The sequence below is a fragment of the Brachyistius frenatus genome, unplaced genomic scaffold (assembly GCF_029030835.1).
Source record: "Brachyistius frenatus isolate BFR_SWC_R1_liver_20210118 unplaced genomic scaffold, ASM2903083v1 Contig_182, whole genome shotgun sequence".
Taxonomy (NCBI): domain Eukaryota; kingdom Metazoa; phylum Chordata; class Actinopteri; family Embiotocidae; genus Brachyistius; species Brachyistius frenatus.
Genome location: NW_027210781.1, coordinates 714466 through 740000, shown reverse-complemented (window position 1 = coordinate 740000; position 25535 = coordinate 714466). Strand labels below are relative to the sequence as shown.

The 25535-nt window shown below is 42.7% G+C and overlaps 5 protein-coding genes across 6 annotated transcripts in view; 3 read left to right on the top strand and 2 right to left on the bottom strand.

The window, feature by feature from the left end:
- Positions 1 to 1121, bottom strand: part of ttc7b (tetratricopeptide repeat domain 7B) — a 21513-nt gene extending 20392 nt beyond the window's left edge. Inside the window, 1 exon segment of the mRNA XM_069717854.1 lies at positions 923 to 1121. Within this exon segment, the coding sequence (XP_069573955.1) occupies positions 923 to 1043 (121 nt within the window). The 5' untranslated portion in view covers positions 1044 to 1121.
- An 848-nt stretch (positions 1122 to 1969) lies between these two features.
- On the top strand, positions 1970 to 4469 carry fam177a1 (family with sequence similarity 177 member A1). The gene is made up of 5 exons (XM_069717860.1): positions 1970 to 2306; positions 2444 to 2638; positions 3193 to 3259; positions 3474 to 3571; positions 3674 to 4469. The coding sequence occupies exons 1-5, from the start codon at positions 2238 to 2240 to the stop codon at positions 3881 to 3883; spliced, it is 639 nt and encodes a 212-aa protein (XP_069573961.1). The 5' UTR covers positions 1970 to 2237; the 3' UTR covers positions 3884 to 4469.
- A 950-nt stretch (positions 4470 to 5419) lies between these two features.
- Positions 5420 to 11014, bottom strand: ppp2r3c (protein phosphatase 2, regulatory subunit B'', gamma). Its single transcript, XM_069717857.1, has 13 exons — positions 10847 to 11014; positions 10570 to 10694; positions 9989 to 10093; positions 9770 to 9882; positions 9103 to 9200; positions 8937 to 9007; positions 8709 to 8841; positions 8278 to 8333; positions 7883 to 7958; positions 7160 to 7296; positions 6632 to 6769; positions 6332 to 6391; positions 5420 to 6114 (listed from the first exon to the last, which is right to left on the bottom strand). Exons 1-13 carry the CDS (start codon positions 10911 to 10913, stop codon positions 5920 to 5922), a joined length of 1374 nt encoding a protein of 457 aa, XP_069573958.1. The 5' UTR covers positions 10914 to 11014; the 3' UTR covers positions 5420 to 5919.
- A 335-nt stretch (positions 11015 to 11349) lies between these two features.
- Positions 11350 to 20950, top strand: prorp (protein only RNase P catalytic subunit). 2 transcript variants are annotated; one of them, XM_069717848.1, is made up of 11 exons: positions 11350 to 11427; positions 11732 to 12157; positions 12256 to 12394; positions 12585 to 12819; positions 12905 to 13215; positions 13551 to 13598; positions 13717 to 13849; positions 19388 to 19498; positions 20040 to 20188; positions 20424 to 20622; positions 20708 to 20950. In XM_069717848.1, the coding sequence occupies exons 2-11, from the start codon at positions 11749 to 11751 to the stop codon at positions 20837 to 20839; spliced, it is 1866 nt and encodes a 621-aa protein (XP_069573949.1). In that variant the 5' UTR covers positions 11350 to 11427; positions 11732 to 11748; the 3' UTR covers positions 20840 to 20950. The 2 variants fall into 2 exon arrangements, with proteins under 2 accessions (XP_069573949.1, XP_069573948.1); XM_069717847.1 differs by having other exon boundaries at positions 11361 to 12157.
- Positions 20951 to 21135: 185 nt separating this feature from the next.
- Positions 21136 to 24516, top strand: psma6a (proteasome 20S subunit alpha 6a). The gene is made up of 7 exons (XM_069717862.1): positions 21136 to 21307; positions 22054 to 22148; positions 22241 to 22322; positions 22451 to 22606; positions 22852 to 23030; positions 23260 to 23354; positions 23784 to 24516. Exons 1-7 carry the CDS (start codon positions 21232 to 21234, stop codon positions 23839 to 23841), a joined length of 741 nt encoding a protein of 246 aa, XP_069573963.1. The 5' UTR covers positions 21136 to 21231; the 3' UTR covers positions 23842 to 24516.
- The last annotated feature ends 1019 nt before the right edge of the window (positions 24517 to 25535 follow it).

Sequence of the window (25535 nt, the reverse complement as noted above, 5' to 3'; positions counted from 1 at the left end):
AACCAGAGATCTTAATGTTTGACTTTTTACTGTCTAAAATAATCTCTCAGCAGCTGGAGTTTAGCTCTTCAGGGTGACTAATAATAACTGCAATATGCTGCCAAACAGCTATTTTGATAGGAGGATGACAGCTACAGATTAGAAGATATTAATCACACAAGTAGTTTTAATGGTAATGGGATGCATTAACCTGATATTTTCACCGGCTGCAGGGCTGAGCTGCATCAACACCCGAGGTATCCGGTGCAGAATATCTCCAGCCTCACAGGATCATGATGTTTGTCAATGTGGGACTGACTACTGAGGGATATTTAAACATAAAAAATAATGCGACTCTGTAGCACCGAACTGCATTGCACTATAGGATAAAAATGGTGTTTTGTTGACATGCAGCAATCATAAATCTCATTTAAAAAAACGACTAAATTTGTCTGTTCTGGGATTTTGACAAATGTTTGATAATCACGGAGTCTCCGTAAAAGGCAAATAACCAAAACTCGCACACTTCTGGGAAAATCGGCTGAAAAAAACCCCAACATAAGTTGCTTCATTCGCAGTAAAACCACAGCTGTAACGTGTCAGTACGTCCCGCGAGTCGGGAGAAAAAAACAACAGATTTCTGAATGGACTTCTGTTCTGCTGCTGCGCGAGCGCAAGTCAAGACCGGCGTCACGCTCAATCTTAAACCTCAACACGTCTCGGTAAGTACGCACCGAAACAAACCCCCCAAAAAAGTGGACCACCACCACCACCACCACCGCCCTCCACCTCCATCCTGCGTGAAACAACAAGTCCCTTTCTTGACCTTTACGGAGCTGAAAACTCGGCCGCCGCCGTCAGGAAGTACCGAGGACTCAGGCCGGGGGAGGAGGCCTCGCGCACCGAATGAACGAGCAGCGGAGAAACGCGCACGTTCTCCTACCGTTGGAGATGAGCTTGGCCGACAGCTGCCGCACCAGCTCCGGTATCTTGTCCCACTGGCCCTCCGAGCGGCACCGCTCTATCTCGGTCTCCAGTCGTGAGCCAGACTTCCTCGCTGTCATTTTGGTGAGTGGGGTCGACCGGACCGGAACACCACCAGAGGCGCTCTTTTTCTCCCTCCCTCTCTCTCTCTCTGCAACGTACAGTAATACAGCTTCCGGTTTTTACTTTCAAAATAAAGCTTTCTTCTTTCGCGTTTTCTGGCGGATGACATCCAGCGAAAAGGTGCATTACCGCCACCTACTGTATAGGAGTGTGCTATCCCCTTACAAACAACAACAAAAATACATAAAATAAATTAAATACAATTTCAGCGTGTTGCTATACACTCCCTGCCCCTAAAGTTCATGCATCTTTAAATGATTAAATTCCTCAACTCCCAGCTTCCTCTTTAAACCTGTCTCGCTCTTGCGTGAATTTCTCGGCAATGACAAACGAGATGATATACAGATGCTGGTATTTTTGCAGTCCTCACATAGTCCTGTGCATTGTTTTGTTAAGCATTGTGTGTCCGGTTAATATGTTTTCTTCCATCACCGATGTCAATAATTGAATAAAAAATATCGACGTTTGTCGATACAGATCGGTGTGATATAAATTATGTGCAGAGTAATAAAAAAAAAAAAATAGAAAAAACTACTCTACTGAGGCAAAACAGTGAAATCCAGCAGTCAAAATATAACTTTTTTCTTCTTTTTGTGGGTGCAGGTCATCCTCAGCACTCCTGATAACTAAATGGACTTCTTGTTGAATTTTGATTGTACACAGATTGCACACAGCATTATTACATGAAGATCTCCTGTTAATGTCGTGGCGGGTTGTGATGGCACTAATAACTGCTATTACTGCTATATACTGTTCAGTAACTAGTAACTATAAATGTCATATAATTGTAGTGGAAAGTACAATATTATCCTCTGAAATGTAGTAAAGTAAAAGTAGAAATATTCATAAAATATTTAATACATAATATAATTATAATTTAAAGAATACAATTTTTTTTAAATGAATATCTAGTTATGTTTTCTACATTTGTCTCAATTGCAACCAAATTATTTACACGTTTATCAAGATGCAGATTAACTTCGCTCACTTGTTGTATGGCATAATATAACAGTTTCCACAGAATAAAATTTGTTGACACGAAAACCCACTTCTGGCATTAAAAGACACTTTTATTGTGAAAATATTAGACCGGAAAGAGTCACGACTGCTGGAGCGAAACACCTTGCGGCGAGGCGGAAGAAGTGAATGACATGGCAGATTTGTCGTTGTTTTTGACTAATGTCAGCGTTTCCCTGGGACAAAGTATGGAAGCTGAAAAGGTGAGTGGACGGGGACACAACTTTTAGCCATTTTCACGTACGTGAAATAGTGAAACAAAAGACTTGTTCGGATCGATAACTAATCATTTCCCTAGCCGAGGAGCTAACGGTTAACCCAATCTCTGGATGGTCCCCAGTGTGCAGGAGAGGCGGCAGAGTTTGAGAGTGTGGAGATGGGAGACTCTGAGGGGGTCCGGGGGACGATGAAGGCTCTCCGCAGGACCATCTACTTTGCCAGCGGGGAGACCATGGAGGAGTACAGCACCGATGAAGAGGAGGAGGAGGGAGAGGCGGAGCAGCCCGTGAAGAAAGATGTTATCGCTGCAGATCCGGTAAGCTGAGATCAAAATGACGACACATTGTTTGTTTGTTTGTTTGTTTGTTTGTTTGTTTGTTTGTTTGTTTTACACAGACAAACGTTGGCTGCTGCATCCGGTTCTTTTATTTTGCATACACTTGCAAATCTTTCCATTTGGGAAATGAGTCTTGAAAACGGACTTTCACCTGTGGATCACGTGACTGTGGTCACAGGACACTTATCACAGCTCCTCTCAGCTCCAAAGGAGCTTATAATAAGTTCAGTGTTTTGTTTTGTGGCCCGGAGCTGAGCTGTTCTCACTTCAGCATGGTGTCCAGACGATGACCTCTTCCAGCTCCACAGAGCAGACCACACACTTTAGGTGGAATATGTTTCTAGTATTACTCATTTAAAACCCTGGAGATTCACAGGAGAAGCCCTGCACACACTCTGAACTCTACGCTGTGATTGGTTGTGTCGCGGTCAATCGTCTAAATCTCTTAACCTGAACTCTCCCGCAGCGTAATAACCGATCACAGTCCTCCGACATGTTGCTCGAGATATAACTCTCTTCATTTGTGTTCCCAGTCCAAACTGACCTGGGGTCCTTACTTCTGGTTCCACATGTGGAGGATGGCCACCTCCACGATCTCAGGTGAAGTAGTCGAGCTGGACCGTGGAAGTCCTGAAGCATCATTAGTTTTAAAAAAAAATGTGTATAAATATCAGTGAATCAGTAACATTCGATGAAAGAATGTATTCGTGTGTATTTTACAGCTTGTTTCACACTTTGTGTCTGTGATAATCACAGATTATTTATTTTTAAGATATCTCTACTGAACATGTGTGTGTGTGTGTGTTTCCTGCAGCGTGCGACTACATGGGAGAGAGACTGGCCGGTCTGTTCGGCATCACGTCTCCTAAGTACCAGTATGCCATCGACGAGTACTACCGAATGAAGAAAGAGGTACGACAACACCGAGCCCCGTTTGCACGTCTCGTGTTTACGCAGAGTCGGCAGAAAGAACACCGAATATTAAATGCTACGCACGCCGGTGTCTTCCCGCAGGAGGAGGAGGAAGAGGAGGAGACCCGTCTGGCCGAAGAGGCGGAGCGTCGGTTTGCGGAGCAGCGGCGAGGCGGGCCGGACGACCGCGCCGCCGTGGAGCAGCCCGAGGCGTCCGCGGCCTCGTTCGTAAACATCAGCTTTGAGGTGGAGCCCGAGCCTCCTCTCAGGAACCCAGACACCAACAGAGTCCCTTCTCCCCTCCCGTCCTGAAAACTGACCCTCGCAGGCAAACCTCACACATCTCTACCCGTTGACAAAACCTTCATTTACTTAGCTGTACAAACTAATAATATTATTATTTTTCTATTATTTTTCTATTTTATAAAATAAGATCTTTACGACACATTGAAGGGAAATGAAAAGGGATGTTGAAGTGGCTGCACCGGCCGTACAAATGTACATTTGTGTATAGCGTGTAATCGTATGCAATACCGAGACGTAGAATTGAACTGTGAGCAGACCGGATCGGTTCAGACGGTGAAATAAAGGCTGTATTGATGCAGAAGCTGCTGGAGACTTCAGAGAACAGAAATGAGTTGGTCCCATTTCTTGGCTAATAGATTTTATACGTCCAGTTGTTTTTCCAGCTACTTTTTTTTTTTTTTTTTTCCTGGAGGGTTTACACTAGGAACATGTTGCACTTCAACCTTAAAACAGGTTTATAAAGTACTTGAAGACTTTGAGCTGACGCATCTTATAAGAGCCAACTCATAAGTTTTCAGTGTCTGGCCGAGGCACGTAGTAACACACCGGTCAGTTCATTAGAGGATACCGTGTCGGTGTGAAGGACACGCACGGATGATGTACAAAAGCTTTAAAGTCTGATGAAGAAGGCAGATTTGAGGGTGTTTTGACGGATCAAACCCAGAAAAATATATATAAGTATATAGAATCACACATTTCAACTCCTAGAGTCCTCAAATAGTCCCTCGATAGTCATTTATAAGTCCAACGTGATGTCTTGGCTGAACACGGACTCCCAACACATGCTGGTATATTTGCTTCAGGTGGCTGTTGCCGGGCCTCATTAGGGGCCAGATAATTTAAGAGCTTTACTATGTACGATAAAGGTTTTCACACTACAGTGTGGAAGATCAAATGAGAAGAAATGTGCTGCTTTCCTTTCCTCGAGATGTCGCAGCAGCAGTCTGGTGTCGTCGGATGGAACTGAGATTTGCAGCCAGTTGTTGAGCAGCAGTGTTTTCATAAAAATGATTAACCTGAGAAATATTACAATCTGCCTTATTTACACACGTCCCAATGTAAAGATGTGATTCTGCGATGATTCAACTGTTAAGTTGTTGTTTTTTAAGCCTGCATAGATAAAAATATAATTTTAGATCTTTATGATGATGGCTGCCAACTAGAGTTGCCCACATGGCGTAGTGCTCACTCTTCAAGTATCCTTGCTTTAGCCGTCCTAAGCCTCTTATGACTTCTGTTCATCCACTGATGTGGCCGCGTGCGACGGTGACGGACCTCAGGTTTAGTCAGAACCGAACCACGTGAAGATTGTAAGTGAAATAGAAACATATCAGACCATGTTAATAACATTTGGTGAGTGAACATCTTTCGCCACAGTAGTTCATGAGGGATGTTTTTTTTTGCTTGTCATGTGTAAAGAGGGCCAACATATGCAAAAAATTTGGTTATTTCAACTAAAACTTTTAATGAATGTTTTTATATTTATATTTTCTGTGTTAATAAAATCTTTGAATATTTGAAGGACTTTTGTTGCTTTTTTTTTTCAACTATTAACAGAATTGAGCATTTATAACAGGTGGGACACAGAAGGAATATTCATTACATAATAAGTAATGATATAAAAAAAAATTAAACTGGGCAACACGAGCTGGGAGTGTTCCGCATATCTGCAGTTTATGTTTAATTTTTAGAAAAATGTTCTCTGAATAATTTTTATTACATTAAATTAATGATGCTCTAACGCTACATCGCTATTGGTGAAATTAAACTTTGGGACATTGTTCTCTAATGGAGTATTAACAGAAAAGTATTAATGAAAATGCATTTTTAACAATGACAAAAACATGTAAATGAGGTTTTTTTTTGAAGAAAAACAACAACAATATTTACACGAAGCACAACGCCTGACCTTCCATCTCTTTTATCCCGTCCATCTCCCGGTTCGGGTTTCTGTCCCGCTGACAGACGGCTGCCGTTGGGACTGAAACTGTTACTTTCTGATATCAACACAGTCTCTTTCACATCTCCACCATAAATCCTCCTCATGTGTCGTCGAGGTCGGCGGTGTTGCTGCTGTCGCTGTCGTTGGCGACCAGAACTTCTCTGTTCTCGTAGGTCCAGAAGCCGTTGAGGTCAATCAGGATGCTGGCGACCGTGTCGCCCTGGCAACTGTTCACCAGATCCTGAAGTGTGATCTTATAGGGGTCTTTAGGCTTCACCATGTCGAAGATCTCATCCTGCAGGGAGACGGTGATCCAAATGTTCAATGGTGTTAAAGCACCAACCAACATTACTGCCATACAAGGCTGTAAACAAGAATTAGTGTTAAAGAAGTGTGAGTGTGTTTGTGAGAGTTTGTGAGTGTGTGTGTGTGTGTGTGTGTGTGTGTGTGTGTGTGTGTGTGTGTGTGTGTGTGTGTGTGTGTGTGTGTGTGTGTGTGTGTGTGACATATACCTTGACATCCTGGAAGGAGACGGGCTCCTGACCGTGCAGCTTCATCTGCTCCTGAATGGCCTGAAGAACAAAACTCATAATCACATCCTGACACAACACAGCGTGTCTGAATGTGCGTTTCAAGTGTGTTCTTGTGCTTTCAAAACATAAAGGATCTCTGACAGTCAGGGGGTTTAAAGTGAGACTGTGCTGAATAATAAATCAATCTAATACAAATGGATGGATGGATGGATGATCTGCAGTAATACAGTGTTTGAACTTTGCACTACTGTGTTTGTGTGACGGGCGTGCAGCTGATACCCTGAAGAAGTAGTTGAGAGAGAAGACGTTGAGGTATCCTTGATTCTCCATGTCCAAAAGTTTAAAAATATACTGTAACGCTGCCGGCTCCTTCCTGTTCTCCAGCGCCAGTACAAAGTCTAGATATGTCTTATAGTCCTGGGAAAGAAAAGGAGAAGCACAGTTATGTATAATAAATAGGGAGAATTATCCAACTGAGAGCCTGAACTCAGAGATCTGAACGTTAATCATCTACAGTGTTTCATGGAAAATAGATTTAGACAAGTAGCCTATAATTATTAAGTCAGCTGAATAAGGAGGAAACACTCAAAGATGAACCTTGTGTGTTTGCTCAACGGTGAAGACAAACATAAAGGAAGGTGAGCAGTGAAAAGGAAGCCAGTTAGATGTCACGAGCAGGACTGACGTGTTTGAAAAACCACCTCGAGGCAGCATCTTTCATTACAACAGTGTCGATCCTTAATGTGGAGTAACACACACGCACAAACTCGATGCCGAGAAGCATCTCCATCACGGTGCCGCTCGTACCATCTCTCCATCGTAGGTGAGACACTCCTGAAACACTCGGTCCAGGAAGACGGAGGTGAGCGTGGCGGTGCCGTAACGAGAAAGCTCCTCTTTGCTCAGCATGCCGTTGTGGTCTTTGTCCAGATTGAGGTACTGGCCTGTCGCCGTGCAGATAAAAAAAATAAATTTAAAAAAAACATGTATGAGGAAAAGAAACATAATGGCAGGCAGTAGGATCTGAGACATAAACACACACTACAACCCAGAACAACAACCTGGCTCCCGTTTCCGGATCACCACTTATGTCAGAAAAAGATGTCGTCTGTCCGTAAGGTCAGCTGTATGTTACATACAGAAATCAAGCTCACAGCTCGCTGCCTTTAATGATGAACGTTACAAGGTGGAAGTCAATCTATGAACTTTGATCGTTTCAGCTGCCGCTCCAAACAGCATCAGACCTGGCTGAAGTTGCTGAGCAGGCAGAATTTTGTTCCTAGAAAAGACAGAAAACTTTCCAGATGAGACGGATCAGAGTAAATTCTAAATCTTCTTAAAATGGTCTCGGCCGCCTGAGCCTGTCTGCACCACTCAACTTGTAAGACCGATATTAAGACCACCTAAAACTTTAGGCTGCTTTTAAGGGAAACAGGACCCAGAGATTTTTATGAAATAATCACATTAACAGAATATATATAAATACTCCTGAGGACCAGTTCACCTCATGAACACTGAAATGTTTCTCACCGTAGACTCGGAGAGCAGACGGGGCAGAGAACCAGTTGGACTCCTGACTCTCTTTAGACAACTCTTCATCTCTTAGCTGGGAGCACAGAGGGAGAGAGGAAGAGGGCGTGGACGGTGAAGCGAATAATTAACATCAGGTTAGACACGTAACACTGGACCGTTTCATGAGGAATAAAAAAAAATACTACACTGATGGCACACCTGACAGGGAGACTTTTACAATTACAATATATTCCTCTATTGGATGTTTCTTGGTTTTGTTCTTCTAATTTGATTTCAACCATTTAACACTTTCACCAACAGAATCGACTCCAAGCTGTGAATTAACAGACGAAGGGGTGTGGAAAAAAAAGTGAATGGACGAGTTCTTAAAACCTGAGTGACAACAAACCAACCTCCAACAAGTCATCCAGGAAACTGCAGGCCAAGATGTCTTGGATTTTAATCTTTCCTGTAAAAGTAAAAGAACTTTTGACCACACTTGCACATTAAAGCCAAACAAACTGTATTCAAATCTCTAAGCTTGATTCTTAATTTGTACATTAGACAATGTAAACATACATTTATGGATCTGCGCAACAGCAAACTTGTAAAGTGAGCTTTGTCAACAAAAATGCAATTTCTTTTCCCCCTTTTTGCAGGATCATTTTAAAAACATGACATTGTTGTGGTTTCTTATGTTAGTGCTCAATATTTCTTTTTCTTCTTTTTTTTTTACTGTTCTGTGATGCTGCAGTGATCTAAAGTCCTTACAGCGCTCATAAAAGCTTCTGATCTACTGAAACAAACTTAAATAGATGAAGTTCACAGCGGAGCTCAGTCTCACCGGTTCGGAGCGGGTCGAGGAAGAAGAAGAACTTGCGGACCGCCGTGCAAACGTAGAAAGAGTAGAAGGACTTCTCGAGTCCATCCAGCTGAGGCAGCGTGGGGATCAGCTCCAGGATGTAGTTCTCCAGATCCTACACAGAACGAGAAGAGTCACCGTTTCCCAGCATTTCAAACGCCACTGAACTTCAGAAGCATTGTAGCATGTAACTCCGTGGTTGATTCTTACCGACTCCCTGAGGTAGCCCTGTCCCGCCACATCATACAGACTCAGGCCTATCCGGGTCTGATGCAGCCACACTGGAGGTTCATACACGTGAGAAAGGAGTTACATTCGGTGACGACACATTGACAAGAGGCAAAGTAAGAGGAGGAAACAAAATGAGCGTCCGGACCTTTTCTCATGACGTAGTTGAAGAACTGCATGATGGAGATGCGGCCGTACGGGTCGCTGTGGAGCAGCTTGGCGTACACTCTGGCTGTAAAGAACTTTCTGAACGAAAGAAACGAGAGAGGGATGGGAAAACTGTTGCTTTATATAATATTCAACTTTTCTGTTAGAAAGTCAGACGTCCTCATTAGAACTGGTATTAAAATGTTTTGTCTCCCTGGTACAGGATTATTTAAAATGTATTATTCTACTATTCATTATTTGTCTCTGCTATAAATGTAAAAGTCAGATTTCTCTTTCTTTCCTGCCAGACTGAAAAACTTTAGTGACTGTTTTTAAAATGTAAACCCCTTTAATCTGGCACACATTAACAAATCAGCCTCCTGTTTTAATACGGATGAACTTCCTGGCTCAAAGGTCCCATTTGATTGTCACAGTCTGACTCGGCTGATAGTGTAACTGTGTATTTAGATCAGGTTAAAAACAGGTGTGTTCACACTAGTAACCTGATCTAAATACACAGTTATACCATCAGCCAAGTCATAATACCCATAATGTACATTTGATTAAGCATAAATACTCGATGCAAACAAGTAGACACTGGTTCTGTTCAAGAAGACTGCACTGTTGTAAACCTTTTTGTTGTTGTTGTTGTTGTTGTTGTTACTTACTTGCACTTGGGCCCGGCCTGCTCCCCCACCTGCAGGTAGGCTTCATAGTTGATCATGGCCTCTTCTCCGCTCACTGGAGGCACCTGATGTTTATCGAGCAGAAACCACAGATTCTACAGGAAGACAAAGAGAAACAACAAAGCAGGTGAACTTCCAGTAAGAAACTGTCCAGTGTTGGTTTTTCATGCCGAGGTAAAACATCATGTGCGCGCGTGTTACCTGCAGTTCCTCATTATCGAGCAGCTCCCTGCTCTTCCTCTGGAGGAAGACAGCTCTGGATTCCTCTCTCAGTTTCTGAAGGAGGGCTTCATCCTCTGCCGGGAGCTGCAAAACATCATCGGAGTTGCACGTCAACATAATTCAACAGCGCTTTAGACACCCGCGTCACCATAGTCCTCATCATGATGACCGCTGTTTTGATTTATCTTCTGCACCCTGACTGTCGTGGGTTGTGGAACATGTCGTCACCCTGCAGAATAAACCTCTACTGCTCAAACTGCATGTAAGTTTACTCTGTACGTCATTTAAAACCTGGAGCATCCTGCCATTCAGTAGTTAGTCACAAGTAAATGTAGTTTTTATCAAAAGGCCAAAAATCTGCGGTTCCTACATCTTGAAATGTTTGTTTTTCCTCCACATGGAAAGGGACGTTTTAATGGGAGATTTGGTGAATAATGATTTTTTTTTTTTATTCAAAAAAACAACAACACGTGGAATAAATACGACATGTCTGACAGGGCTTTTTATTGGTTATTTATTTCTGATTTCTGACTTATTGATTGGGTGTATGTGAGCGGTACCCGGTAGTAGAACCGCGGGATGGTCCGGTACGACTGGTCCCCGGCGCTTCCTCCCCTCCACTCGGTGTAATATTTGGCGAACAGCTCCGTTTCTTCCGTTTTCTTCTCCTCTTCGCTTCTCTCGTCTTTGAGACCACAACAACAACAACAACAACAACAACAACAACAACAACAACAACAACAACTCAAATGAGTGTTTAGTTTTCATCCAGTTAACGGACTTAACGTTAGCCAGCTAGCACGAGCTGGTATGTCCAGTTACGTTTTGTCTTCTGACCTTTTTGTTTGTTTTCTATCCTCCTTTTCAAAACATCCGACCAGTGAGGCTGTTGTTCTTCGGCCATGACGTCACTGCTAACATTAAAACGTTTTCATCGGTCAGTTTGAAGTCGACTTGTGGACAAAAGTCGCCGAGCTTCTCCAACAAGCGTCGAGTTGACTCTGACTTCCGGCAACATTTGTTTCTATTTCAAAATAAAAGCATCTAATCGCGGCTAAACAAGACCGTAACTTCCGGCAACATTTTGTTTCTATTTCAAAATAATAATAAAAAAAAATATCGACGTCTCTACATTTTGGGAAAACGTAAATCGATCGAAAAGGTGAAGCCCTATAATTCTTCACCGTTATTTTTCTCTATGTTTATGGCAGGTCTCGACGCTATGTAGAGTTCCTCCTTTAATGATCAAAGTTTGCGCATTTATTTTGGAAAACTCGCCAAACGTCGTTGTCCGGTATTGATGGCGTCACGGTGTGCGACAAACGGCATGCCTTTCCTGCAGTTGTATGGAGCCATGAAGTTGTATTTACCTGGAAGGAACCCGACTTAGTGATTCAGATTGGACATTCAATGGTGCTGTGAGTCGCATTTATAATGTTATAATCACAGTTATGATTATAATACTGTGTAGAGAAAACGAGATTGATATTTGGCTTTAAAGAAGTGGCAGTATTTAGAAACAGCAAAGTTAACAGGCTGGTGTCTTCTCCAGGTTGGAGAGTCATGTCACTAAAAAGCATGTGTCAGTTTGGTGGTTAGCTGGTTTGGGAAGTAAGACTTTCTAAAGTTTGATATAAGTGAAAGATTATATCTGATTTATTACTGGTGTGAATGTGACACTTTTTACCCAAAATAATTTACATTCCTTTCTGTTGTGCCCAGAGGTTAGACATCCCAACATGAGCTCCACCGTGCTTTTAAAAGTGAGAATATGTCTCAAGTCCTCGCAGCCTTTCTTCCACCGAAGACGTCCGGCTTTCTTCACACCGACGACGGCTCTGTGGAAGTCACCCGCACGCTTTTTGTGCGTCAGAGACACAAACTCAAACCTGGGGGGCAGACAGACGGAGAGACGGAGCAGCGGACGGACCGATGGACACGGCAGGACGCCAAACGGCACCGTCCGACGGGGGAGAGACGAGTTACGGGATGAGGACGTAGTGAGCAGGAGACGCGAGAAGCCGTCCTTCCCCAAATCTGTGTTTGCTGCCGGGACGGCGAAGAGGACCACAGACTTCATGAAGAGGAAAACATCTCCGGTGTCCGAGGAAGAGGAGGAGACTGAACGGAGGACGACTCGAAGGACGGGTGGGACACAGAAGGAATCTCTCTACGCTCTGAAAAACTCTGCGTGTGTGTTTGTTTTTTTTTTTTTTATTGTGATTTGTTTCGTTGACGTGTCGCAGGAAGGATGCAGCCTCCCGACCGGCCGCTCGCTGCCGCCGAGTGGAAGAAGATGAAGGAGGCTCTGGGAGATTCCCAACGTTTCGACGTCCAGATGATGTGCGCGATGTTCACCTCCGGGGCCGAGCTGGACGTCGCGAAGTAAGAGGAGGATGAGGAGGATGAGGAGGATGTTTGATGGAGGCCCAGTTGTCCTCGCAGCAAACTAAAACATTTCTAAATATGTCTGTTGTTCAGTCTCGGTCGGTTTTACTTTGGAGAATAAAACTGAAAACGCGTGATGTGAAATCCAGAACTGAAAATGCAAAAACATTGACTTTTTCTGTCGCAGGTCCCTGCTGACTTTTGTAGCCACGGAAACGGGCACGCTGTCCTACGAGCTGCTGCTGCGGTATCTGACGCTGTGTGTGAGTGGCGGCCACGATGCCGAGGTGTTCGACGTCTACGACATCATGCGGGGAAGCTTCCCGTCTCTGGACACGGGCGCCTCCAGTCTTTTCATCAAGTCCTTCAGCCGGACGGCGCGGTGGAGGGAGGCGGTCCACGTCCTGCAGGAGGTCAAGAAGGTGAGCGGCTGTCTGCTTAAACTCATTATGGATGCTGACGTACATATCGTGTGTCGTCATCTGGTGTTACCGTCGTGCCAAATAGGTTTATGTCCCATCACCGCGTAACTACGGCGACGTCATCGCGGCAGCGGCCCTGCACAACAGCGCAGCCACTGCCTGGGCTTTTTACGATGAACTCATGGAAAAGGGACTGAGTCCACATCAGGAGACTTGGGATGTCCTGTTTAATGGAGCGAGAAAGACTGAGGAGGAGGAAGGAGGCGCAGGAGAAGGAGAAGGAATGTCTCAGACTGACCAGCAGGAGAGGCTGATGGGGATCCTGCTGCACATGAGGAACAACCAGACCTACCCGCAGCGCCGCCTCACCAGCAGCATCAAGACCTGGTTTGAGAGGTACGAGAGACACTGATGTTTAGGTGGAGATCAGAGGCTGGATGCATCAGAATCTGCTGTAATTCAAGACAGTTTTACCTTCATTAATAATATGCAAACAAGACAGTTGAACCACAATAATGAACTGAAGAAGTGCTCACCTCAAACTTCATCCCTAAAGTCTGTCCTGACTAGTGAGGCATCAAATGCATTTTTAGGAGGTTTTTGCCCTTTTTTTTTCACCTCCATTATGTTACAAATATACCTGAAGGTTTTCTCATGCGTATGAACTTCCTGTGATGATCCCTGCTTGCCCAAAATATTTCAATTCTTCATCTCTTCCTTCTCATCTTCAGTCTCCCAGGACACCATTGGACAGGAAGTTGGACCAGTGCCACCCCAAAGTAATAATAACACCATCTAGTATTTATTTTTTCATCCATCTTTGTATGTATGTTCTTTCGTGATAACATGTGTCACGTATGTATATGTGTGTGTGTGTGTGTTTGTTTGTTTGTTTAGGGGAGTGTGTGGATGCTGTGGGTCAAAATTAGAGTCCATCCAGCTCACCGCTGAGGAGTACCAGCAGCTGAAAGACCGAGTGATGGCCGACATCATTCAGGGCCGAGATGTCTTCAACAAGACCACGCCAGAGGTACACACACACACACACACACACCACACACACACACACACACACACACACACACACACACAGGAACCTTAATACGTCTGTAACTATTCAAATCTTTTCAGGTCTTTAAAGGTCTGAACTACACATTGATATAAACAGGTTCTTTCTGAAAAATCTGTTTGTATTCACTGATATTAATGGAGGTCTCTTTGCAGCCCATTAAATATAAATTACACTGATAAATTCACTTCAGTAGTCAGTTTCAAATACCACATTATTACCAGCTATTTTCTCTTTTTAAAGTTGGAAATTATAATAACTAAAAATTTAAAATAGCAATTTCTTCCTTCATGTGTAAAAAAAAAAAAAGAAAAAGAAAGATTGTCTTTCAAAACCCAGATATTTAAACCAGAATCATCTCTCTGGCCGTTTCCGGCTAACATCTGCTAGATGGCGTCATTAGTACACGAGCAGCAGCAGCAGCTCGACAGACTTTTGATCTCTGTTCAAACAACTGCTTTCACTGTCTGAGAGGAAAACAGCTTCTGAACTGACCTCCGTCTGACAGACTCAACGTTTCACAACGAGTTCAGCTGATTGTCCTTCAGCTTCAAAGACTTTATTGATTCATTTCTCTGTGCTGGGGCGACTTTGATATTTGTTAGTAATAATCAGTCTAAGAGACAGAAGATGATGTGACCGAGTCGTCTCCTCCATCTCCCCAAAGTTTGACATTTTCTTGCCTTTATAGTCTGATTGGGGTTTTTTTTGACGAGGAAAAGAGAAACTTCACTTTCTGTCTGCGCTAATCAAGAGAGAAACAGCACGTTAGTTTAAACAGGTGGGTTTGTTTCCCGAGATTAGAACCAGGAGAGCTGTTGTTCCCGTTTTAAAACATATTTGTTTTAGGAAGTGATTCCCAAACTATGGTATGCGTACCACTCACACATAACCTGGTGGTTGAATTCAAATTTTATTATAGACAACATACAATTACAATTGAGTAAAATCTAGTGCTTTGACATTAATATATTTTATGCTAGTGGCATAATTTGTGTATTAACTATATTGTTTGATTTTGAAACAATAGCCTAATGCTCTTATTGTTGTTATTTTGTCTCTCTGAGGCTGCTGCACAGTTAAAGAAGTGAATTTTATTCTATAAAACATTGTTGGTGTCTGCAGCAGAAAGTGGTACTTGGGAAATTTAGTTATGAAGATGTTTTTGCAACTTTGTGCAGCAAGTTGTAAGTTTTACATAAAATTAAAAATAAAATGACTTTGTTTGCTTTGAGATATGAATGCTCCTCCTGTCATGTGGTGTGTGAGGCTTCAATATATCAACGAAAGCATCATTCAGCTCGTTGCTTTCTAAACATGCAGGATTCCCACCACCTGTTTGATATTCAGCTGCATCCCAAAGATAATCAGATCTTTACACCAGCTAACAGGACGCACTCGCACGCAAACTTAAAGCCTGTATTTTTTTATGCTTCCTTTTTACAAGTGAAGGGAGTCATTATTTTATTTTGCATGCATACGTGCGTGTCTGTGTGGAGCCAAAGCACACGCTTTTCATTGGATTGGAATGTACTGGCCGTGTGTTTTTATAACGCAATAACACTAAACATAAAAAAAAAAACGAGGTTATTCACCTGAAATAGTTCCAAAAAGAAACTTGGCCACTTCAGCGTTACGCAGCTGTACAACGTGTTGTATTTAATTTATGAACAGAGAGAGTTTTGCAAGTGTTCCTTTGTGGTTTTCAGTAGTCGGCGGGGAGTTTGTTGGTGGAGTAGTTCGTTAAATTAAGGGGATTTCCAGCATGTGAATCTGGACAGCAGCGACCTCCTGCTGAGCCGACAGACAGACGAAGGCAGACAGAAACGCAGTTTGACTGGACTTTATTAATGACCCACTTAAGGCAAGTCATTATGAGGGCAAACAGAGTGCTTCAGACAACAATGAAGCAACAGATGCAGGGCGAGGAAGCAGGCAACCTTCAGCCTGAATGTGCTGATAACTGTAATGTTACGACACCCAGTGACAACAAGAATAGAAACCCCTCATGCTAAATAATGCAAACTAACAGAACCGCTGTCGTTATATATTTTGTAATATAAAATGGAGCTGACATCTTTGTGAAACCTCTTGTTTGGAGTTTCATTTAACAAAATGTTTTTTAAAGACTTTTATTTAAAGTTTCACAAAAGTTGTCTTATTAAAGAAGTCTCCCATCAGCAGCATGCAGCATGTTTTATTCTCAGGACCTTCGAGTGTTTGTGTGCCTCGAGGACGTATTTCAACAGTTACTGCACAAGACTTCAGATCTGTGGAGCAGAAGTTAAAAAAAGTCTGCTGCGAAACACATTTTTATTTCCCACGATGGCATCTTCTGCTTTTCTAATAAAAAACAATTTTACATCACTACAATGCACATGTGTCACCTCAGTATGTGTACCTCCCCCACCCGGTCAAGTTTCAGTTTAGGTCACAGTGGCCTTTGACCTTTGACCACCAAAATCGAATTTCAGTTCATTTAAGTTCGGGTGAACGCTTGTGCCAAATTTGAAGAAACTGCCTCGAGGCGTTCCTGAGATCACGTGTTCATAAGAACAGGACAGATGAGCGGATAAAGGAGTCAAATATAATAATAGGAATAAAAATAACAATCACAAGAAATAAAAAATAAAAAACATTAAAATGCTTCATACAGTTCTGCATCGCTCTCTGGTGTTACTGCTGCAGCTACGAGGTTGTTGTTTTTCACCAAACGCTTTAATTTCTATCTTACACTGATAAAACTTTAAATCAAATACTGAAGAACACTGACATGTGTTAATTAATATACTGATCTTTAATATAATGTAAAATAATTCAGCCTACGATGTCCTCAAAGCACTTTAGAGTCAGTTGTTGTGGGACATTATTCTTTCATACAACTTATAATGTAGACAAAGATGCTGCTGACAGTCAGCAGGTTTGGTTAGTATGTGTGCTAAAATACAGATCCATTCATTTCTAACATTACTCTGATATAACTTTACTTAACTGTGCATTATTAAATATAAAATATGTATTTGATGCATTTGCAGATGTCCTCTCAGATCAAAATCTGAAATGTTTAGATAAACATGTGAAGTAGATTAGGACAGAACACGTGATAAGATTTAGAAACAAGATCAACTGGACTGAGGAGGAAGTTCTTTTAAATATCGTTTGAACTGAAGTTGATGATTTATTTATAACCTGCATCCTTCACTAAGGGGTCAGTTAGTTTTATATCTTTGCAGTCTGAATTTTCACATCACTGTTTATAGATAAGCGGTAATATCGCTGGATATTTTCACAGAAAATGATTGTGCTTTGTGTGATGATGGTTCTGTAAGCTTATGTATGCAAGTACAAATGTATGAGTGTTTTAAGCCGTCATATTATCCACAACAGCACAATGAGCCGGTTTCACATATCAGCTCTGGAAAGTCCCTGGATAATTATACTGGACTTTAACTCTCCTCCTCCTCCTCCTCCTCCTCCTCCTCCTCTTCCTCTTCCTCCTCCTCTCATTCTCTTCTTCATCTCTATAAATGTAGCTTTCTTTTAATTTTTTTTAAAACATTTGTTCAACTTTATAACTCTTTTTTTCTATTTTGTTTTGGCCCACCTAAAACACACATCTCCTTCATCTCAAAACTAGCCTTTTAAAAACAATCTAAAAAGATGAGAAAGCATCGACTGAGTCTATCAGGCGTTTTATAGGAGCTCCATCAAAGCTTCTTTTTACAGTCACAGTTTTAATGTGCATTCACGATACTGCGCACGCACTTTAAGTTTCAAGTCCAGGGGAATTCACAGCAGCCTATTTCCATATTGCTGCTGTCTAAAAGTGAAAGCACCACCAATGTTCCTGTGCTGGAAGCCTATTCTGAGCTGCAGCACAACTTTCCTGCTGTGGTGCAAAGCTGTAGACACTGAAGTGAACAGAACTCCCTGGGGGTAAAAACAGAGCAAAAGAAAACCTGTGGCGTTTATATTTGACTGTCAGATGGCACAAAATGATTCAGCAAATTATAACTTGGCTGTTTTCTGCATTTTTAAACGCTGCAGTAATGGTCGATTAAGCTGAAGGCACTGAACAGCTACATATGTCTCTCATTAGATTTCTTAGTGTATATTTGCCCCTTTAAAGGACGTTTACATAAGCACTGGATTGTCCAAATGTGGCGCATATAAAATATCTAAGCGTCCTCCAGCAGCTGGCACTTTCCAGTCTGTCATATTAATCTGAGTGTAAAAGAAAATAAATAAAAAATCATGATCACTCAGGTTGTCAGAGCCTGAATTTTAGAAGCTACTAAACTTAAAGATAACACAGGTTACTGTTAGATTATAAACTGGCACTCTGCCATCTTGCAACCGAGAAGGAAAGACCAGATTTATTTTATTATTTTATTTTTTTATACTGGCAGGTCCGCGATGAGTAAGTGATAAAACTAGCCAACCATCAGGGAAGTGAGCTCACAGGTGCTAAGACACACTCGTCGACTCGGAGGAGGAACAAAGCGCTGATGTTGTTATTAGACAGCTCAAACTGTCCGATTCAGGAAGTCAGAAACATTACAAGGAGTAAATTTGACAACTGCCAGATGGTCAAAGAGAGAATAAGTGGACAGTCACTATTTATTCAGTAAGAAAATCTGTGGGTAGTTACTTCACTTATTTGTGCATTTAATGGGCTTTTACCTGCAGCTGGTAGCACACTAAATAACTAAAAACAAAAACAATAAAACACAGCAAAACTCTGACCAATATTCCATAGTTATATTGTCTTTTTTTAGTTGTACCGAAATATCTCTTTAAGATTCTGATGAAAATCCGTTGATTGATGGTCCCCAGAGGATAATCCTGCTGACTTTAATGACCCCGACTCAGATTTTCCCTCAAACAGCAGCTGGTCAGATTTATTACACATTCAGTGAAATGTCTCTTTATCTACCGGATAGATGGGAACAGGATTCGTGGCCTGAGAGGTGAGCCTGGTGATACTTGAGGCACCGACATGAATTCAACATTTGAATCAGTCCGATACGTCAGATTATCATCAAATACTGAAAAAGCGATGACGATTCCCGTCAGTCGGAGCTACTTTGCATTAAGGGCGAGTTCGCAAATATCAGCATGCTGACCACTTACTTCAGCAGGTTCTTTTGTTTACTGTAAGCACAGTAAATATGACTGAATAAATATCAGCAGGTTGGCAGTTGCATTGTATTTTTTATATGAATATCGGTCTGTTCTCTGCTTTTGTCACATTGTCGTCTGTCTGTTAGAAGCTTCTGTTAACGTCGACACTCTTAACGAATCCAGTTCAATCACAACAAGCAATAATGTCATGATATGCAAATTCAAATACTTTTGTACAATAAGGCACAATATGCAGACATAACCTGTCTATCTTTATTGCTGCTTTTTTTTTTTTTTTTTTTTAACAACTAGTCCTTCACTGATCTATGTTTCTCTGGATATCACAGTCTATACATCATATCTCTCTGCTTTCAGGAGCTGGAGCGCTTCAAGGTGTTTGTGAAGAGGAGGCCAGCCTTCGACGTGGTCGTAGACGGGCTGAATGTGGCAAATAGCAACAAGGACAGAGGCAAGATGTCCGAGACGGTGAGAAACTAACAGATGCACCTGGATGCAAAATGTGATTTAAAAGTATGAAATATTTCACAGTCTGCCCTTTATGCACGTGATAATTCTGCACACACACGAGTTTCATAGTCCACATCTGAGTGGTTCCTTCCCACATGTTGTGTCTCTCCGACCGAGGGGCTTTTCTGCTGTAGTTCCACAATGACTAAACCTGTGAAGCGTGTAGGAGTCTTTATGTGTCTTAAGTGGCCAATACCTGTTTTTAACAACGCCGAGCCTACTTGTCTGGCTGCCCACATCTGTCTGTCAGGGTGTGTTTATGTTTCTGTGCGTGCGCGAGAGACGACTTACGTTCTGTCCCTCTGTCCAAAATCCGTCACATCTTTCTCATAGTGTGAAGTAGCTGCAGACGGAGGAAAGTACAGAGACGAACGTTACTCATGTAGGAGCGTGTATCTGAATGAAGCTCCAGACAGACATTCATTCATGTTCTACTTTTTTTTTCTTTTAAACTCGAGTACAATTTGAAAGTGTTGAGGTACGTACGTGTGTGTTTCAGCTGTTGGCGGTGGTGTCGGAGCTGCAGCGTCAGGGCCTGACCGTCCTGGTGCTGGGCAGGAAACACATGCTGCGGCCCTCCAGATCCTGGGACAGACAAAATATGAGCCTCATCCAGCAGAAAGCCCACTGCTTCTTCACCGACGACATGTGAGCAGCTGACCACAACAACGAACCGCATGAAATGTGCTCCACAGAATAAAAACACGGCCAGCGTTGTAAAAAGCAACATGAAATCCCAAATTATTTATTCAATCATGAAAATGCAACTGATTTAACTCGTGCATGAATTGAAAGACGTCGAAAAATCAAAAGGTGTCGTAATCATCAGAAAAGGCGGAGGATCTATTTTGTGGTGAATTCACGTCGCTCTCCCGCCCCTCAGTTCGGAGGACGACCCCTTCCTGCTGTACGCCACTTTGCATTCTGGGAACCAGTGTCGGTTCGTGAGCAGGGACCTGATGAGGGACCACAAGGCCTGCCTGCCGGACGGAGCCACCAGACAGCTCTTCTTCAAGTGGCAGCGGGGTCATCAGCTGGTGGTGGACGGGTACGTCAGGGCCGGCAGGAGGGTCCGATTTCAGGTGAGGAAAATGGAGGGTGTAATTAGGCATGATGGGAAATAAGCATATCAATGAACCGTGTGTGTGTGTGTGTGTGTGTTGGTAGAGTATTCCCAGCTATGACACCATTGTCCAGACTTCAGAGGACTCGTGGCACGTCCCCTACGATGACGACACGGAGGACAGGAGCACCTACGAAGTGCCCCAACGATGGTTGTGTCTCACCAAAAAGCATTGAACACACACTTATTTCACATCATGAGTTTTTTTTTTTTTTTTTGTTTTTTTAAACATCTATGAGAATCAAATGCAACCTTTGGAAATAACTGTAAATAAAGGATTTACCAAGTTTGATGTGTCTGTATTTTCTTTAAAAAAAAAAAAAAAAAAAATGTTTATCCAATTTTTAACCATAAGAAACATTCATTCAGATTTTTTTTTTTGTGACTAGTTGTATTAAACAAACTACAAAAACTACAAATCCGCAGAGTCGACCCGGAAGTGGTAGCGCTCAGTCGGACGCATCACTTCCGGTGCGGACGGTTGTCTTTGTTTTGTTTCCGTCAGCTGCTGCTGGTTTAGTTTCATATTCGGTATCCGCCACAATTACATCAGTTATTTCCCGCCGTCATGTCTCGCGGGTCAAGTGCAGGCTTTGACCGGCATATCACCATTTTCTCCCCGGAAGGAAGACTCTACCAAGTCGGTCAGTAGCGGAGGAAATGGAGGAAAGTCAACCTGCTCTGTCATCACCTGCTGAGCTAACAGGCTAACGTGCTAACAGCTCCCAATCAGCTCCTGAGACTTTATTATAAATGACGTCATTCATAGTGCAGCATGTTAGTTAGTTTAAACTACTTTCAGTTTTATAAACCGGGACAGCAGATTCATTATTATTATTGATTCCTGGGAAAAGACAAGAAATTAAGTTCTGAAATCTGTTTTCAGTTGTTGTTTTTTTACTTTTTCACGAATTTTTAATGAAATATTTGATCATTTTATTGAAATGAAACTGAGAAGTTGTTTTTTTTGGTGATGTTAACAGCTCAGACATCTGAAATGTGACAAACAGGCTGGAAACCATTTGTTTAATATAACATTTTAAAAGCCTGTTCTTTTATCAATCGTGTCAAATGTTCATCTAAGAAGTCAATTTAAGCTGTTAAATAAATGTAATCGAGTAGAAAGTACAATATTTTTCTCTGAAATGTGGCAAGCACAGTACTTAAGTAAATGTACTTAGTTACTTTCCCCCACTTATAACTGCTTTCTATAAAAATGAACCAGATGGAGAACAAATCTAACGAAAAGCAAACCTCGGAAAGCTAAATAACACTTTCCATCAGCACAAACACACCGATAACGAGCCATTTATAATCTGTAAAGTTCCTGTGAATCCAAAACAACGAGCTGCTTTGCTTCCGGATGAAACTGTTTGTGTTGCTCCTTCAGAGTACGCCTTCAAGGCCATCAACCAGGGAGGACTGACCTCCGTGGCGGTCCGGGGGAAGGACTGCGTCGTGGTGGTCACGCAGAGGAAAGTCCCCGTCAGTACGCAGCACATTTATGTTTTCACTGGTGGAAGGTTTTGGACGTACGAGTCTCCCGTAGCAACGTCTCTCCTTGTGCCTCTCTTAAGGACAAGCTGTTGGACGCCACGACGGTCACACATCTGTTCAGGATCACGGAGAACATCGGCTGCCTGATGACCGGCATGACGGGTAAACGTCTCGGCCGGCCGTCCGTCCGTCCGTCCCGTCCCGTACCGCGTCACATTTCTTGTGTTTGTCCGTTCTTCAGGTCATTCGTATGTAAATACTTTCTGTCTCTCTGTGTCGCCGCCCTCCAGCTGACAGCAGGTCTCAGGTGCAGAGAGCTCGGTACGAAGCGGCGAACTGGATGTACAAGTACGGCTACGAGATCCCGGTGGACATGTTGTGCAAACGCATGGCTGACCTCTGCCAGGTCTACACCCAGAACGCCGAGATGAGGCCGCTCGGCTGCTGTGAGTGACACGCATGCATATTTGTGTGTGTATCAAAAACATGTGATTAATATCTGCTGTATGAGGCTTCAAGTCAAATTGACCTGTTAAAAAAACTTCCAAACATATATAAGCTTGACTTTGTTAAGTTTGCGGCTCCACAAGCATTTTTGTTTTCTTCTCTAAAAGTCAGTCCAGATGTTTCAGTAGAATAAATAGATGACTTCTTTCTTTCTTTTTTTAACGTGGTGGTCTCCCTCCTCCAGGTATGATGGTGGTCGGGCTGGATGATGAGTTGGGCCCGCAGCTGTATAAGTGTGATCCGGCCGGCTACTACTGCGGCTTTAAGGCCACGGCGGCCGGAGTCAAACAGACTGAGGCCACCAGTTTCCTGGAGAAGAAGGTCAAGAAGAAGCTGGACTGGACCTACGAGCAGACTGTCGAGGTAAAGGACACGCACACACACACACACACACACACACACACACACACACACACACACACACACACACACACACACACACACACACTTAATCTTCCATCTTACTTTGGTATTAAAAACAATGAGCTCCTCCAACTTCATCTGTTTCAAAGGTACAATATTGAATTTCCTTTCCTCTCCTCTCCTTCCTTTCTTACATTTCAACATGTCTTTCCTTCTTGTCTCCGAACAGACGGCCATCTCGTGTCTCTCCACTGTTCTGTGCATCGACTTCAAGCCCTCGGAGCTGGAGGTGGGAGTCGTCAAGACACAGGAACCTCAATTCAAGTGAGAAAAAAAAATATCTTGATAGCCGTGAATAATGAAAAATGATTTTGGGTGAAAGGCTCTTTTCATCGCCCAGCTGCTGCTGTAAATGGGTTTCGTAGAATAAACATGAAGCTGGGTGTTACTGGAAGAAAGTTCAAAGCAGTAAAAAGCTGGTCATGTTTTGGCTCCGTCAAGGATTCATACGTTTTTTGTTTTTTTTTTTAAATGAGAAAAAGAGTGTTGAGAGAGTGTTGTAATGGAAATTCCCTCAAACTAAAACCAGAGATGAGATCAAAGCAACGGCTTACATGGTTGAGCTTGTTCTCAGTGTTTTGTGTGTGTGTGTGTGTGTGTGTGTGTGTGTGTGTGTGTGCACACAATTTGGCAGAACAAAAAAAAAAAAAAAAAAACAATATATGGCCATTAAATTGTGGGTTTGTGTTCCAGGATTCTGTCCGAGGAGGAGATCGATGTTCACCTGATCGCTTTGTCTGACAGAGAGTGAAGAAAGTTGGCAGCAAGTTTTAGAAAACAGGACGATAAAAAAACGGAAAGACTGAAACATCCCTCACACAAAAGTCTCAAGTAGAAAGAAAACAAATGAGGAGCCGGTGTCATCTCGTTCAGAAGAGATGTATAAAAAAAAAAAAAAACAGGGAGATAAAAGACGTTTTACATCAGGTGGGTTCGACCCGTCATCCATCCGCACCGACACTCAAACAACGACGGGATGGCGTCCACACAGCGACTCCTCCCGCCTTCTCCTTCTGATCCTGGACATTCACGTCAGTCCATCACATGATTCATCTTCCGTCTCTGCTGAACGTGACACGAGCAGATGTGGACGACGGAGGTGTTATAACGCACCGCAGCGACAGCACAATACCTCTTACACATGGACTCAGGGCTGCCACTACATCTCTCTCACTTTATCCGTCTGCTATACAGCCTTCTCTCTCTCTCTCTCTCTCTCTCTCTCATTGTGTTCAGTTTGATGATGATGTTCATGCCGTGGACACCGTAACAACCCAGGGAACAGCGGTGGGAGGTCTCCCACGGCGACGGTCTCCATCATCACACCTCTGTTTTAAGTCTGCTCAGGTCAAAGTCGGCTCGATCATCATCTCAACCTCTCTGTACAGAACCGCACTTCTATTAAACGCTGTGTTTTTATGGAACATGTTTACGTGTCTGTGCGTCAGTATTCCTGTTTAACATCCCGACCACCGTCGGTTTAGATTGATTGGAAATGTTCGTAATGACGTCGCAGCAGAATCGACGTCAGATTTACAAAATGAGACGCACGTCTGACCGAGGTTTTATCGATCCGATACGACAGCTGTCAGAACATTTTTGTTTATTATTTATTTATTAGGTCAAAGTGAGACAACACCTCTGCTAACTATGGCCTCTCTGCTCTCACTGATTGTCACGATTAAAATGTCATGAGATAGATAAATACAAATTAAATGTTGTCAATATACATTATTTTAATTTAAATTTATCCCAAACTGAACAGTGAGCTTTCTTCACTCTTTCACTGTGTTTACAGCAAATACTGAGAAAAAAAAAACCCAATCTGTTCCCCATTATGGAGTAGAAAACGTGAAATATATTCTCCTTTTATGAACACCATCAAAGGCTCCGTCTCTTGTTATTAGCTGTTTATTTTCAATTTATTAGATACATTACGATGACTTTTTCATGACATTTTGGAAGACAATATGACATTTTAATGATATTTTGGAGGCAGCCTGAACCAACATACACATGAACATGTTGAAGAGCCCAAACATGATCAAGGACCTCTTTCTCCATCACAGAGTAGTGTAACTGATAACACTAAAACTTTGTGGAAAAAGTCGCTGACATGTCTCAGGGCACCATGATCTGCTTGCATCCAAACAGCACCAACATTACATGATCAACTTGAAGCTGGAACTTAACCTCGGCTTTAAGCAAGTTTGTAAGTGGAGCCACAACAGAGGAACAGTTCGCACAAAAACTACCAAGCCATACCAAGGAAGCCATCAGCTCTTCTTTGGGGGAGGAGGGTTGGATAAGTTCTACTGGCTGCAATCTCTGCGTCCACTGGCCACACTTCACCTTGACCCACCACGTGTCCCACGTATGTAACAGTGGCGCCAGGAAACACATTTTGTTGGTTGACCGTTAAACATGCCCTAATCTGTTGAAAGT

What these genes read in the sequence shown, in the direction of transcription:
- ppp2r3c (XM_069717857.1), bottom strand. Translation starts at nt 10,913, where the DNA reads ATGGCCGAAGAACAACAGCCTCACTGGTCGGATGTTTTGAAAAGGAGG. An exon ending in CTCTCAACTACTTCTTCAGG is followed by an intron (nt 6,392 to 6,631) that starts GTATCAGCTGCA and finishes TTTGTTCTTCAG; the next exon opens with GCCATTCAGGAGCAGATGAA. An exon ending in TCTCCTTCCAGGATGTCAAG is followed by an intron (nt 6,115 to 6,331) that starts GTATATGTCACA and finishes GTCTCCCTGCAG; the next exon opens with GATGAGATCTTCGACATGGT.
- prorp (XM_069717848.1), top strand. Translation starts at nt 11,749, where the DNA reads ATGAGCTCCACCGTGCTTTTAAAAGTGAGAATATGTCTCAAGTCCTCG. An exon ending in GCCGAGCTGGACGTCGCGAA is followed by an intron (nt 12,395 to 12,584) that starts GTAAGAGGAGGA and finishes TTTCTGTCGCAG; the next exon opens with GTCCCTGCTGACTTTTGTAG. An exon ending in TGGACCAGTGCCACCCCAAA is followed by an intron (nt 13,599 to 13,716) that starts GTAATAATAACA and finishes TTGTTTGTTTAG; the next exon opens with GGGAGTGTGTGGATGCTGTG.
- fam177a1 (XM_069717860.1), top strand. Translation starts at nt 2,238, where the DNA reads ATGGCAGATTTGTCGTTGTTTTTGACTAATGTCAGCGTTTCCCTGGGA. An exon ending in AAAGTATGGAAGCTGAAAAG is followed by an intron (nt 2,307 to 2,443) that starts GTGAGTGGACGG and finishes GATGGTCCCCAG; the next exon opens with TGTGCAGGAGAGGCGGCAGA. An exon ending in ACTACCGAATGAAGAAAGAG is followed by an intron (nt 3,572 to 3,673) that starts GTACGACAACAC and finishes GTCTTCCCGCAG; the next exon opens with GAGGAGGAGGAAGAGGAGGA.
- psma6a (XM_069717862.1), top strand. Translation starts at nt 21,232, where the DNA reads ATGTCTCGCGGGTCAAGTGCAGGCTTTGACCGGCATATCACCATTTTC. An exon ending in TCACGCAGAGGAAAGTCCCC is followed by an intron (nt 22,149 to 22,240) that starts GTCAGTACGCAG and finishes GCCTCTCTTAAG; the next exon opens with GACAAGCTGTTGGACGCCAC. An exon ending in ACACAGGAACCTCAATTCAA is followed by an intron (nt 23,355 to 23,783) that starts GTGAGAAAAAAA and finishes TTTGTGTTCCAG; the next exon opens with GATTCTGTCCGAGGAGGAGA.